This window comes from Peromyscus leucopus, chromosome 19 (assembly GCF_004664715.2).
Source record: "Peromyscus leucopus breed LL Stock chromosome 19, UCI_PerLeu_2.1, whole genome shotgun sequence".
NCBI classification, from domain to species: Eukaryota; Metazoa; Chordata; class Mammalia; order Rodentia; family Cricetidae; genus Peromyscus; species Peromyscus leucopus.
This window is the reverse complement of record NC_051079.1, coordinates 24,528,661-24,541,613: the sequence shown is the minus strand read 5'-3', so window position 1 is coordinate 24,541,613 and position 12,953 is coordinate 24,528,661. Positions and strand designations below refer to the sequence as shown.

Sequence of the window (12,953 nt, the reverse complement as noted above, 5' to 3'; positions counted from 1 at the left end):
CAAAGGCCTAGAGCAGGGACCCCGTAACTGAAGCTCATGGCTGGCTGGACCCTGGGGGTGTTGGTGGGACTACCCTAAAGGTGGTGCCAGGTGCCTTGGATGAGGGGCTTGGCCTCTGCATCTGCTTCCTCAGCTCGCAGGCTCAGGAGTGAGAACACTGTGGCCTGCCACGTTGTAGCTGTGGGGTGACTTGCTGAGGACTGGACAAGGACTCTGGTATGCTCGGCACAGCAGCTCCTTCCTTCCTGCCTGCCTGGGCCTGGCAGCTGGGCAGTGGGTGCACAGACGGACAGCTGGCTGGGGACGGACAGATGGCTAGGGTGGTTAGAGAGCGCAGTCAGCCTGTGGAATGCAGACCCTGCTGGAGGGGTGGGGGGGGGGAGAAGGCCTGGGTGCTCTGTGGTGTCCCTGCAGGTAGTTGTGGGAGCAGATCAGAGGGGCGAAGCAGCATGACAGGGAGGTGACATGCAGAATAGGGGCATCTGTCCTGCTCACTCGGGCCTCACCAGGCCGAGAGGAGCTCGTCTTTCTGGACCCAGATCAGGAGTATGGCCATGTAGGGAGGGGTGGGGTCCTGAGGAATGTCAGGGGGCAGGGACCAGCACCTCCCTGGGATCGTCACAAAGTCCCCACAGTCCCATCTCACACTCCGAGGATCTGCAAAGAATCCCAGATGTTTCGAGGGCTCACAAAGGGCTTGATGCAGAAGCTGGCCGTGATGCAGGTGGCTGCGGGCTGCTTAGCCCTGGGACTCTGCTATGGCGATGTCAGAGCTGGAAAGCAGACCAGATATAGGGACCGGGACTCTGGGGACGGACCAGAACATGCAAGGTTCCTCCTCCTCCAGTCCCATGCCCTTGGGCACTGCAGGTGACGGTGCAGAGCTGGCCAAGAACCACACCCCACAACCAGTCCTGAGAGCAGAGAGGACACCCAGAACCTCAAGTTCCGGAGGAATGTGCTTCGTTACTAAAAGGAAAAGGCAGGCTCAGGCAAGGATGTGAAGGGCTGGAGTTGCGGAGGCCGTCGAAGCCCTTGTGAAGCCCAAGGTAAGCCCCGCTGACCGCTCCCACCCCCACCCCAAGCTTGGGAAGCAGATTGGTTGCTTATGGCCAAGGGTCAGAGGTACTGCAACAAAGCCAGGGCCAAACCAGGCAAGGCTCCAGCTCCAGCGTGAGCCCACAGAGAACCACCGGCCAAGGTCAAGGTCAAGGCAGATGAACTGGTGTTGGTGTGACCCTCCACAGCATCTGCAGATGGTTGGTGGCCTATGCTGTATTTACAAACAAACTTGAGGCAAGATCTGTTTAAAACAAAAACAAAAACTATAGGGGTCTGGTGGTCAGTGATGGGGGCGGGTCTCCCTACAGCCTTCCACGTGCAGCAAGTGACCTAGGTCTTAGTCATCCAAACAAGAAGCAAGCATGGTGACATGTTCCATGTGGTGACAAAGAGGGCAGGTAAGGCTTCATCACTGATAAGGTGACTCTTGGTATACTTAAGGAAATGAAATAACGCACAGGGTGCCGTGTGTGTGTGTGTGTGTGTGTGTGTGTGCGTGCGTGTGTGTGTGTGTGTGTGTGTGTTCAGGAAGTGCCCCCCCCCCACACACACGCAGGTTTGATAAGATGGTGACAAAGGACCAGTCTGACAGACTGGGGAAGGCAGTCACCTTGACAAGGGGACAGCAATTGAGGGGGCAAGAGCTGGTTAAAATGGCAGAAAGAGGAGACTCCAGTAAGGCCACAGTGGCTACAGCCACCTCCTTGAGGAGCCCCGAGAGGGACTGTCTGCTGGGGAGGGACAGGAAGTGAGGCTAGGCAATGGAGACAGCCATCTCCACGTCACAGTCAAGTGCTGATGTGACTGGTGTGGCTCTGACTTGAACCCCAAAGATGGGTCAGGTGGGATACAGGCCAGGCCGCTGAACACGACCTGACCTTCCTTCCCTCGCCAACTCTCCTGAGAAGTGGGGTTCTGGGGGGCCAGAGGCATGATGAATCACAAGCCTGTGGCTCTTCTTGAAGGCAAAAAAACAACTTATTCTTGGTTTCATAGTGGACTTTATTGGGAAAATTAGTGTATAAAACAGTTAGATTCACAAAATTTAAATAAGACAATAAACTCTTACCTTGTAGCTATGGTAATCGCTCTAGTAATCACAAAGAAGGTGGAGTCTAAATTATTGCCTAAGCAAACACTATCTGTCAGAATCTTTGACAGCTCAAGGCAGGAAACACTGGTTATTACAAGTGAGCCGGAGGATGAATTTGCATTTGACGCTGGAATAACAGCGGAGCGTGTTCTGATTACAGCATCACATCTTTCTAGCCCGAAAAAGCAAGTCTATTAATGTCCTGCAGCAGAGCACATTAGTAACTGTAGCCATGCATTATAATTCCCATCTTGTTTCATAAAGAAAGCAATCAATTTCCTACACAATGCATTATGTTTTATTGTTTCCTATGGTTTATTCTTCAGAAGAGGTTCCTTCTCCAGAGGGTTTCTTAGGATGCCCAGTGGCTTACCCTGGGTCACGCTTGGTCATTTAATTCCATACTGCCCAATGGCAGGGCTGAAGGCAGCCTCTCTCCTCCGGCCCTCACCCCTACCTAGAAAGCAGACAGCTCATCCTACTGTGAAATGTGACCAAGAAGTTTGTGTGGTACTCTTTGGTTATGGGACTTTTATTTTCATGTAAGCTTATAAAAATATAGCTAGAAATATACTTCTGAATTCTAAAGCTTTTTTTTTTTTTTTTTAAATCAGCTTTAACACAAACATGTCCTTGCAAAATTCATCACCTGGTTAAGTTGGAAATCTGCTACCTCCCTGTGGAATCTAAGTGTTCTCTACTTAGCAGACACAGCTGGGTGAGGAAGCGCTTGCAGGCTCGCCCACAGTGGAGCGGCTCAGATGCTGTCCATGGCTTTGAACTCGCTGAGGGCCTGCACAGGGCTCACGTGCTTCTTCTGAGAGGCTCGCTTAATCTTGGTCTGCGTCTCGTCCTGCTTCTCTCTCTTCACCAAGGGCTTCTTCTCAGGGGCCTTCATCTTCCACGACACGGCAGGAAGGTTGAGGGAGGCCATGCCCTGGGACTTCTGGTACTTGGTGGAAGCCACATAGGAGGCCTTCACTGTCTGCACGACGGCGTTCATCAAGTTCTTGGCTGCCTGGATCAGGGACATGGCGCTGTCCACCTGCAAGGGACAGATGGCATGGTGAAGAGCCTGACTCGAACCCTGCACACATGCAGGCCTGGCCAGAGCAGCTAGGCCTTCCCACCTCAGGAACGAGGGTCTCCATAGCGCCGTGTAGAGAGGCTCTGTGACTGCTCTCCTTTGAGAAGAAATGGAGACCCAGTGAAGTAGAAGATCACCTCACCACCCCTGCCCTCGGGGCTGGGGACTTCCGTGATGGCGCTGAGAGACTGGAGGCTGGGTAGCAGTGGCCCCGTCAACAGCGACAGAGAAGACAGGAAGTCAGGCCACGTCCACCCAGCACAGCTCCCACTCTGGTGATCTCAGGTATGGGGTCTGGTTCCCCACTAGAGAATATGGAGACGTGTTCTCTCCAGACACAGAACTGTTGTGTCCTCCTCTTGCCCACGGTGAGAAGGACCCAGAACTGTGACCTGACGAACTGCTACCACTCAGCTCTGTGTGGGTAGAAACTGAGAAAGCAGCCTGCACAGTTCTACTTGGTGATTTCTGAGCAGGCTGAATTACTCTTGGGGAGGGGGTGATAGAAACACCCTTTCCCCAAGAACAGCTAGCGAAGGAAGAGACCAGGCCTGGCAATGGTTCCACCTGTCACCAACCATGCCATGCTGTAAAGAGCCTGTGGGATTCCAGCTTCTGTTCTCTCTACTTTCTGCGTCTGGAGCAGGTGGGTGGGGGACAGGGACAAGTCTCCTTTGCGGCAGACAGAGGTCAGCAGATTCCCATGGCCACCCTCTCCTGGCCACCACTCACCCCAGAGACGACAAGCTCCCCGCCGAGGTTCTGCACTTCAGCCTTGACCTTGCTGCAGATGTTGAGCTGGTGGCAGTAGAGAGCGATGCGCTGAAGGTAGGCCAGCAGGTCCTGCTTGCAGGCCGAGTCTGGGCACTGACGGACGGAACGGGGAGAAGCTCAGCTCTGACTGCTCCCAGCCCCACCCCACTCCCACAATCCCCTGCTCCCTCCCTTCCTGAGGGTGCAAAGGGTGAGGGGGTGGGGTGCGTGTTCTGTTCTCTAGGGCTATGACACCCAGGCAAGTCACTCCCGGAGCCCCGTCGGGATGCAGTGACACTCCCTGAGCGTCCACTCAGTCGCACACCACTGCCTAGGTTCCACCCTCGGGGCGAAGCTCCTGGCCCTACAAGGTGAGAGAACAGGCCTGCTCACACAGAGTCAGTCGGGGCTCTGAGCTCTGTGGAGTCACCATCCCAAGACCTGCTTCTTCTGCTTAGGCCTGCTCAGCAAGGGTCCCCAAGACGAGACCCGACGACAGACACTCTAGGCACAAACGGTTCCCAAAGTTACAAGTGCGGCCCTGTCCTGACCACACTGAAGCCCAGGGGTTTGGGTCTCCTCAGATGTGTTTACAACAGACACTTGCTTCCTTGGGGGGGGGGTTTATAAAATGGGGCCTATATCCATGCTGAAGCTTTTAACTTTTTTCTAAGATGCCACCAAAGCAGGACAGATTCAAGTCTGCTCTGCATTTTGTAACGACAGTGCTGTGGCCGTAGGCAGACTGGAGAGAAGAATAGGTAAGAGCAGACCACAGTGTCCAGGCGGGTGAGAAGTCAGCGGAGCTACTGATTTCAGACAGGAAGGACCAGGTCCACAGGGCTTTTTACTGGGCAGTCAAGAATGACTGTCGAAGGTTGGCTTGAGTAATGAGGGACAGACAGAGTGTGCTGGGACGCTTCCTGGAGGGGAGAGGCCACAGTGCTGAGGCAGAAAAGCCTGTGCCCCATTAGATGTCCAGAGCTCCCAGGTCCTACAGAAACCTCAGCAAGAAGCTCCCACACCTCAGTGCCAGTGTTGGGGCGGGCAGGTTCTGGTCTGCCCAGAACTGGAGTTCTGAGGGGGAACAGGGGACAGACGGACGGACCTGAAAAGTCACAGTAGAGGTTGGCTTTAGTGATTTAGAGATGCAAAGTTTTCAGACAGACTGCCACTTACATGATCTGCGATTGTTCGGCCGAGCTTATCCATCCTGGATCCTGCCTCAGCGATTTTCTTGGCAGCACTGATCACATCTGACGTATTTTTGAGTGGTCCTTTGCCTCTGAAAAGAGAACAGGATCCTGGCTGTGAAGCCCCTCCTGGCACCGGGGTCCCGGGGAAGTGCACTCTCCCTCTCTGAGAAGCCTGGGGCGGGCTTCTGCTCACCGGGTGAAGTCGGTCATCTCCATCATGATCATACACATCTGCTTGGCCAGCACGATGATGTCATTGCCGCTGTCGTCCCACTTGGACACCTCGGCATCCAGCTTGCTCTTTTCTTCCTGGAAGCTGGCCACCTGTTCGGCAATCTTTGCTTTTTGCTCCTGAGGCAGCTGAGCCATGATCGCCTACAATCACAAGCCAAACCACTCTTAGAAGTTCTCACAGTGCATTAGCCAAGAAGACTTCTAACACAATCTACACCCTAGCTAGGATAAGGCTTTAATGGCTGCATTTTGCCTGGAGGGCTATTTTCTCATCTTTGCAGGAGTTGACTGCACCTAAATCCCCGACCCACTTTCCAAACCATGTCTGGATGAGGAGGGACGCAGCACAGGAGGCCTCTCGGAGGCTGGGCAGGCACCGGTGCTGATCTGACTGACTGAGAGGTTTTAAGCTTGCTGTCTGTGGCGACATGAAAAGAGAGAAAGGGATGTGTGGGTGGAGCCCTGAACAGACCTTTCCAAGTCTGAAAGGTCCACCCGAGCTAGTCTGGGAAGACAGAGTCTTCTGAGGAACACACGCCTTGGCTACCTGACAAGCAGCACTTTGGAGGCCAGCCGCCAAGTCAAGCCATAGCTTGGGCTCCATCCTCTAGGCTTTCCAAATGCTCCCGACTCAGTAAGGCCTAAATCAGGGCCATGCTCTCTGACAGATTTCCATGGAGTGAGAAAATAGGCTCCTTAGCAATATATCTTGACATCCTTCCAAAAGCAGGGGCCTTATCCATTGACGACGTAATGACCCCAATGCAATGGTGCCGGCTGGTTTTCTCCAATATGGGTTTTGTGGGGTTTGTTCAGTTTTTAAGGGCCATGAATAATTAAGAGTTCATTCCCATGGTTACCAATGCAAGGAGTAGAGAAGTATTTCACAATTCTTTTTAGCAAACATTCTGATTAGATTGGCAGCCTTTCCTGACCCAGGAACCATAAACCGCGCCCAATGGGTAGTTGCCCTGCTCTTTAGTTGAAGAGGCATTTTTTGGGAATGCCATGATTTAGAATTTCATTTCAGTCATACCACCAAAAAGAGATAAGAATGACACCCTGAATACTGTTGAATATCCTAAAAGAGAGAACGGCCAGGGAGCCTCACAGAACAAGTCAGAGGACCAAGGAGAGTGTCCTTACCCGGGCACTTTGTCCAGCTATCAGTTGGTCGTCTTCTGTCTGAACACTTGTCCTACTTCTGACATCAAAATCTTCCGTCTCAAAGTCAGAGTCATCCAATTCCTCGGGGGTCTGCAGCCAAGACAGAAGACTAGGAATCAGACACAGTCCAGTGTCTCCAACCGCCTGAGTGAAATCTCTCGACCAAAGCATGGAGGCCCAGATTCAGACTCCAGGCCACCGTTTGCGTCGCCTCCACACCCTCACTTTTTAAAGAAACCTTTTCTAGGGTGTAGAGCTCAGGCTGACCACTGATTCAAGGCTTGCTGGAACAGAAAGAGTTCACTTTTAATGCAGTTTCCCAGGGCTCTGCACCTGCACACGGAGGTAAAAACCACCCTTGGTCAGAAGCCCTGCATCAGGTGGCCAGGTTTCTACCACATAAAGCAATCTCATGAAAGTCCCACTTTATGACGAGAAGAAAACACAAGTTAATACTGAGCTTTCTCTCTGGACGCCAAAGGCTATTTTGAGGAATAAAACAAAGCAATCTAGTATTCCTGCTGCCTTATTTTACTTTTATCAAAGGACAAAAGAACACAGCAGTGAGAGTTCAGTGCCCACCAAAGGGGCTGCTGCTGTTTTCTGTTCTCTGCCGTAACGATTTAGTCAAATCCCAGCTCTCCTGATGATTGACAGTTGTCAGAAGGGATGACAGGAGGGCAGCGAGGCCTCCTCTTCACTAGGCCTTCAGCCAAGCCCTGCCCAGGCCGTTGTGAGGCTCAACGACAGAGCATGTGGGACGCACTCAGTGACATGAGCTTGGGTTCTGACAGGCCAAGGTTGGCCTGCCCCTAGAGAAGTGAGGACAGTAGTGGGCGAGGGTCACAGAGGATCAGAGAGCCACAAAGATCCTGGTGGGACCTTGGAGCTCCGGCCGCAGAAGGCTGCTGTGCCAAGTCCAGGGCGGTTTCCAAAGCAGCACCTGACACTGCCCCCTTGCCTGCCCACGGCCTAGCTGGGTCCTAAGCACCGTTCTTGCCAAGAACAGCTCTTCGGTTCACTCACCCCCACCTATTCTAACGGCACAGCAGCAGCAATGGCAGAAACCGAGTCAACGGCATGACTTGCCGTGGCACCATAAACAAATGGAGCTGTCGTGACCACTGGAACAGGGACAGGTCTTGTGAGGCAGGGACCGAGCAGGTGGGGGGGGGGGGAACAACCTGAGGGAGGAGCAAAGTGGAAAGAAGATGGTCCGGCTCACTGGCTGGGTCCCAGGTCAGGTGACTCTGAGCCACGGGAAGAGCAGCAGCAGATGACAAGCGGTGTGGGCACCTCAGGAGAGTGTGGAGCAGCAGACGACACAATCTGACGGCTCCAGGGGCCGACCTAGATGCACTGGGCTAAGGCACCTTCAGGCAGAGGGGTGGGAACACATTCATATTCCCGAGAGGGAAGATAAAGACTATCAGATCTGGGTTCCCACAGGGAGGACCCGAGCAAGCGGAGGAGGTAACTGCTGAGCAATCTCACTTCAGAGGCTGGGGCTCACTTCTGGGCACAGTAACTGATAACAAGTTGTAAATTAGCTACGTAAGTATGGGATTTAGCAAAACCAGCCTCCAAAGAAAGCATGTTTTTACAAAGAAACGCGGGCAAAGAAGCCAGGGCTTCCCTGCCAAGGAGGCTGAGACAGAGAGGGGCTGAGGGTTTGCCGTCTCCCCAATGAGGAGCATCCGCACATACAGATAGAGAGGGCCAGAGGCAGGGAGCAGGTTTAAAGGATGCTGTAACCGTATCCAGTGAGCGCCAGGCGACCTCAGCCACCAACACTGACGGGGACCTCTTCCTACAGCAGCAGGGCACAGGTATTCCAGCGGCCTGGGGTTTCCACTCGACTGGGAAGATCGGGCACAGGGTTAGAGGTGCAGGTGTGGGAAGGTTCGAGAGGAAAATGAAATAGTTCGAGATTCTAGGACCAGAGCTGGAGGAGTAGCTTAACCAACAGGACACAAGGGTCTTCCCGGTCCCGCCTCAGAAACCGCCATCAGATCGGCTGCGTTGGTCGGATTTTTGCTTAGCAGGAAAATGAGAGACACTAAGACTGCATAAATAATGTATAAGAAAAGGAGATGTCCTCAGAACTAAGACCTGGGTTGGTGAGATGGGTCAGGGGTGAAGGCACTTTGCTGCCAAGCCTGACAACCTGAGTTTGATTCCTGGGACCCACATGGTAAAATGAGGACTGACTTCCACAAGTTGTCCTGTGGGCTCCATACATGCACACATAAAAATAACGTATTTAAAAAAAAAAAAGACCCGAAGGGCTGAGTAAAGAAACGACAAGTGGGACCAATCTAAGAGTCCAACACGGGAGAGCGTGCGCACGTGTGTGTGTGTGCATGCATGCATGTATGCGCACGCACAGCTCAGGGCACACAGAGGATGACAATGAGACCCAGGTCCCTGCTCTTTTATCTCAAGAGCCCCACAGCTATGGAAAAGGTAGTCTGGGAGACACAGGCCCAAGACATGTTTGATGGAGGAATCTGCAGTTTCAGAGCCCCACCCCCACCCCAGTTCATGGGGAGGTCTAGGACTTTCTGCCACTTTTTCTGAGGTGGGTGACAGAAGACTCAGAGGTAGTACTTCCACCTGGCTCAGCACTTGGCCATGAGCCATGGAGTATCATCAGGGGCTGCCACTCCTTATCCTGAACAAAGACTCCAACCTCCTGCCTGGGTTTCCCTTCAAGGAGAGGAGCGTTCCTTCTCCTTGAAGTACAATCACTTTACCGACCTTAAGAAAAAGCTCCTTCTCTGAAATGTCAGAGACTATTTTCTGTAGTTTCCCCTGTAACTCAAACTATTCTATGTTTATCCAACTAAATTACTCCTTAAATTACTCCATCAAGCCCAACTCGTGTTCGGTCTCTTTTTTTGGTCCCTGTTTGGGTTCTAGCTCATTCTACCACTCTTGGATCCATGGTCTAATATACTGCCACTGTATCTGCTGAGTTTCAGAATGGCGCATTGCTCAAGGTAGCAAATAATAAAAACGAAGCTACTGAAATGTCTCGGATGTGGTTCCTCACCCTGATCATCAGCACTGCTTTCCTGATGTCGCGGATGCCGTCGTACACCAGACGGGAGGCATCGATGAACTCGTTCTCATCCATAGGCTGGGCTGGGTCTGAGCTGAGGGCTTCCACAGCTGCTTCCACTTGCTCAGTGAACCGTGGCATGACTGCGGAGACAAGAGGCAGGCAGGCCCCGCTAAGCAGACAGCGCCCCACAACCAGGCAGCAGAGTCAGGCTCACGACAAAGGTCCTCTGCATTTCTACTCTTGTGCCCAGTACTCACCAGTGAAATAAACCACAGTGTGCACATGTGACTTATGGACTCAATCATCTTACCAGACTGAGCTAGGATTGGATGACTTGGGAGAACTTGAAATGATGCTAACTACCTTCAGACCTTAAGAATGGGATCTACAACAGGTTGGGATAGTAGTTTAGTAGTAGAGTGCGTGCATGTAAGAGGTTCTGGGATCAATCCCTAACTTTGCAAGAGGAGGGTCCCACCTTAATTTCCTGTGTGTTCACTAACAGGAGACAACTCGGAAGTTCATCACAGACACACAGAGGAAAATGTGTTCGTGAGCTGACTAATAATTAATTCCTCACTAGTACAATGAGCCACCTAGTGTGTGTAAAACCAGAGCTGAGTTCTCTATGTGCAATCCACAGGATTTGGAATGATGTCAGAGCTAAGCCATGGTGGGGATCAGGGAGAACACTGGGACAGGGACAGTCCTCAGACCTGTGTTGGAGAGCAGCTTCGTGGCTTCCAGAACCTTCTCTGTGTAGACTCCTGGCTCGTAGTTGTCCATCTCTGAGGTGACTACATGGATGACCCGAGCGGCCCGGCCTCGAATGGCACCAGCAGTGCGGTCCAAGCCATCCACATCTTTCTCTTGGAGAGCAATGACACACTTGTTCACATCCTCCAAAATGTGATTCTCTGAGGAAGAAGCAAGAAGCGGAATGAAGGATCAGGTCTTCTAACAGAGGATGCCACAGCAGCACAGCATGTTCTGTGTACAATGGGCAGGCTGGGTGCCAAAAGTTTTATATGCAAAGCTGGGCACAGGCGCACACTGCATGTTGGCACTCAGGAGGGTGGAGCTAGAATCTAGAGTTTAACCCAACCCCTGCACGTTGTTCTCTGCCCTCCAAAACAGCCATGACACCAAGTACCCACACCCCAAGTGAGCAATGTACTAAAAGCAAGCCCACTGCCTCAGTGATGGCTTCCTTGTTGCCTGTCACTGGGCAAATGGTGCAAGCAGTCTAAGTCAGGAGACAGCTCGATCCCAGGCTGCGCCTGCCCAGCGTTTCCTCGCCTTCCAAGAGGTACCGATAATGTTCAGGAGGCAGCAGGACCAAAATGAGAGGGTGCAGAAAGGCAGGTCTGACCCTCTGGGCACCGAGAGAAAACGTCTGACATCTGTGGTCTCTAGAGAGGGAAACCTGTGAATCCAGCTGTGGTGATACTGTGTCCCCCAATATATTGTGCATCCTAATAAACTTATCTGGGGTCAGAGGACAGAACAGCCACTAGACAGACATAGAGGCCAGAAAATGGTGGCACACACACCTTTAGTCCTAGCCTTCTGGTGGCAGAGATCCATCTGGATCTCTGTGAGTTCAAAGCCACACTGGAAACAGCCAGGCATGGTGACTCACTCCTTTAATCCCAGGAAGTGATGGCGGGAAGCAGAAAGGTATTTAAGGCATGAAAAACCAGGAACTAGCCTGGTTAAACTTTTAGGCTTGTGAGCAACAGTTCAGCTGAGATCCATTTGGATGAGGACTCAGAGGCTTCCAGTCTGAGGAAACAGGATCAGCTGAGGAACTGGCGAGGTGAGGAGGCTGTGGCTTGTTCTGCTTCTCTGATCTTCCAGCATGCACCCCAATAGTTGGCTTCAAGTTTGTTTTTATTAATAAGAACTTTTAAGATTCGTGCTACATCCAGCTAACTGACAAGAAGCTCCTACTAGGCACAAGTTAGAGTTGAAGACCCCAGACCATTTCCTTTCAAAGCCTGACACTGTTTTCAGAACCCCAGAGCAAGTTCTTCCAATCTCATCTGTAACAGCAAAGGGGAAGCAAGCCAAGGGTCAGGGAACTGTCAAGCTGCACACAGGCACCATGACCGTAGAGGCCGAACTGTACTGACAGACCCAGAAGAGGGTGAGAGGCAGATCTACCAGCACACACGACGGCGCTGTGCTGGGCGGCAATCTGCCCTCCTCCTCTCCTGGGACGCATAACAGCCCTTGGAAGTTAGTGTCCGGTAAAGACGTGGTATCCTGCCAACAACAGTGTATGGCTAGCATGTGGAGAGAGCCTCTTGTAGAAGAGCTAGAACTTAGGTAGCAAATGCAATCTGTTTTAAGAAGCACACTGGGGCCAGGCAGTGGTGGCGCACGCCTTTTATCCCAGCACTTGGGAGGCAGAGGCACGCGGATCTGAGTTTGAGGCCAGCCTGTCCTACAGAGTGAGATCCAGGACAGCCAGGGCTACACAAAGAAACCCTGTCTCGAAAAACAAAATGAGAGGGGGGGAGAGGAGGGGAAGAGAGGAGGAGGAGGAAGGAGGAGTAGAGAGAGAGAGAGAGAGAGAGAGAGAGAGAGAGAGAGAGAGAGAGAGAACACAAAATTTCAACCATAAATTTTAGGCTCTTTACACCAACTAGAAGAAGAAGTGGAGCTGACCTGAAATCCAAACCCCACACACTAACGCCAACTAAACAATGTATACCAAGCCTGTCTGTCCATCATTCAAGGCCTCAGTGCTGAAACTGCTTTTTCTGAAACCAACACAAGGTAAATGTGGAAGATATATCTTGTATTACAAAGTAAGAACGTCAAAAGAAAAGGAAAGATTCTGCTAAGAAAACTACAAACCAGTGTTACTCGAATTATTTCTTTTAATTCTCATCCTGTTTTAGGGTGGTTAACACTTTGGAGGGGTTAAGACCTCAGACTCAGTGATGTACTCTACAAAACCTATCAATTAGATACCTACGTTTTCAAAAATAAGCTCCAATTTTAATAACTTCATCCTAACTTGTCCCCCTGTGTGATCACTGCAGAGAAGGTATGCACGCCACTCTTTAGTAACGAAGGAATCCATTTAAAGAAGGTGAATGTGTGTTACTCTCAGAAGGTCTGACGAGCTCTCCACTAACATGGGAGACGAGCATCTGGGCATGCCTGAGAGGGATTACCTTGATTAGGTTAACTGGGGTGACAAGTTGTATCTACTGTAGGTGGTACCATTCCCTGGGCTGAGTCCTGGACTGGACTAAAAGGAGAAAGGAACCAGGCAGAGGT

The 12,953-nt window shown here is 51.8% G+C and overlaps 1 protein-coding gene across 3 annotated transcripts in view; it reads right to left on the bottom strand.

Moving 5' to 3' along the window:
- Positions 1-2,043: 2,043 nt before the first annotated feature.
- Positions 2,044-12,953, bottom strand: part of Ctnna1 (catenin alpha 1) — a 131,461-nt gene continuing 120,551 nt past the window's right edge. For all 3 annotated transcript variants that reach the window (XM_028886779.2, XM_028886781.2, XM_028886780.2), the window contains 7 exons: positions 10,376-10,576; positions 9,648-9,799; positions 6,572-6,682; positions 5,385-5,566; positions 5,175-5,280; positions 3,975-4,109; positions 2,044-3,200 (listed from right to left, as the gene is read on the bottom strand). In XM_028886779.2, the coding sequence (XP_028742612.1) occupies positions 2,913-3,200; positions 3,975-4,109; positions 5,175-5,280; positions 5,385-5,566; positions 6,572-6,682; positions 9,648-9,799; positions 10,376-10,576 (1,175 nt within the window). In that variant the 3' untranslated portion in view covers positions 2,044-2,912. The remainder of the gene's footprint in view (positions 3,201-3,974; positions 4,110-5,174; positions 5,281-5,384; positions 5,567-6,571; positions 6,683-9,647; positions 9,800-10,375; positions 10,577-12,953) is intronic.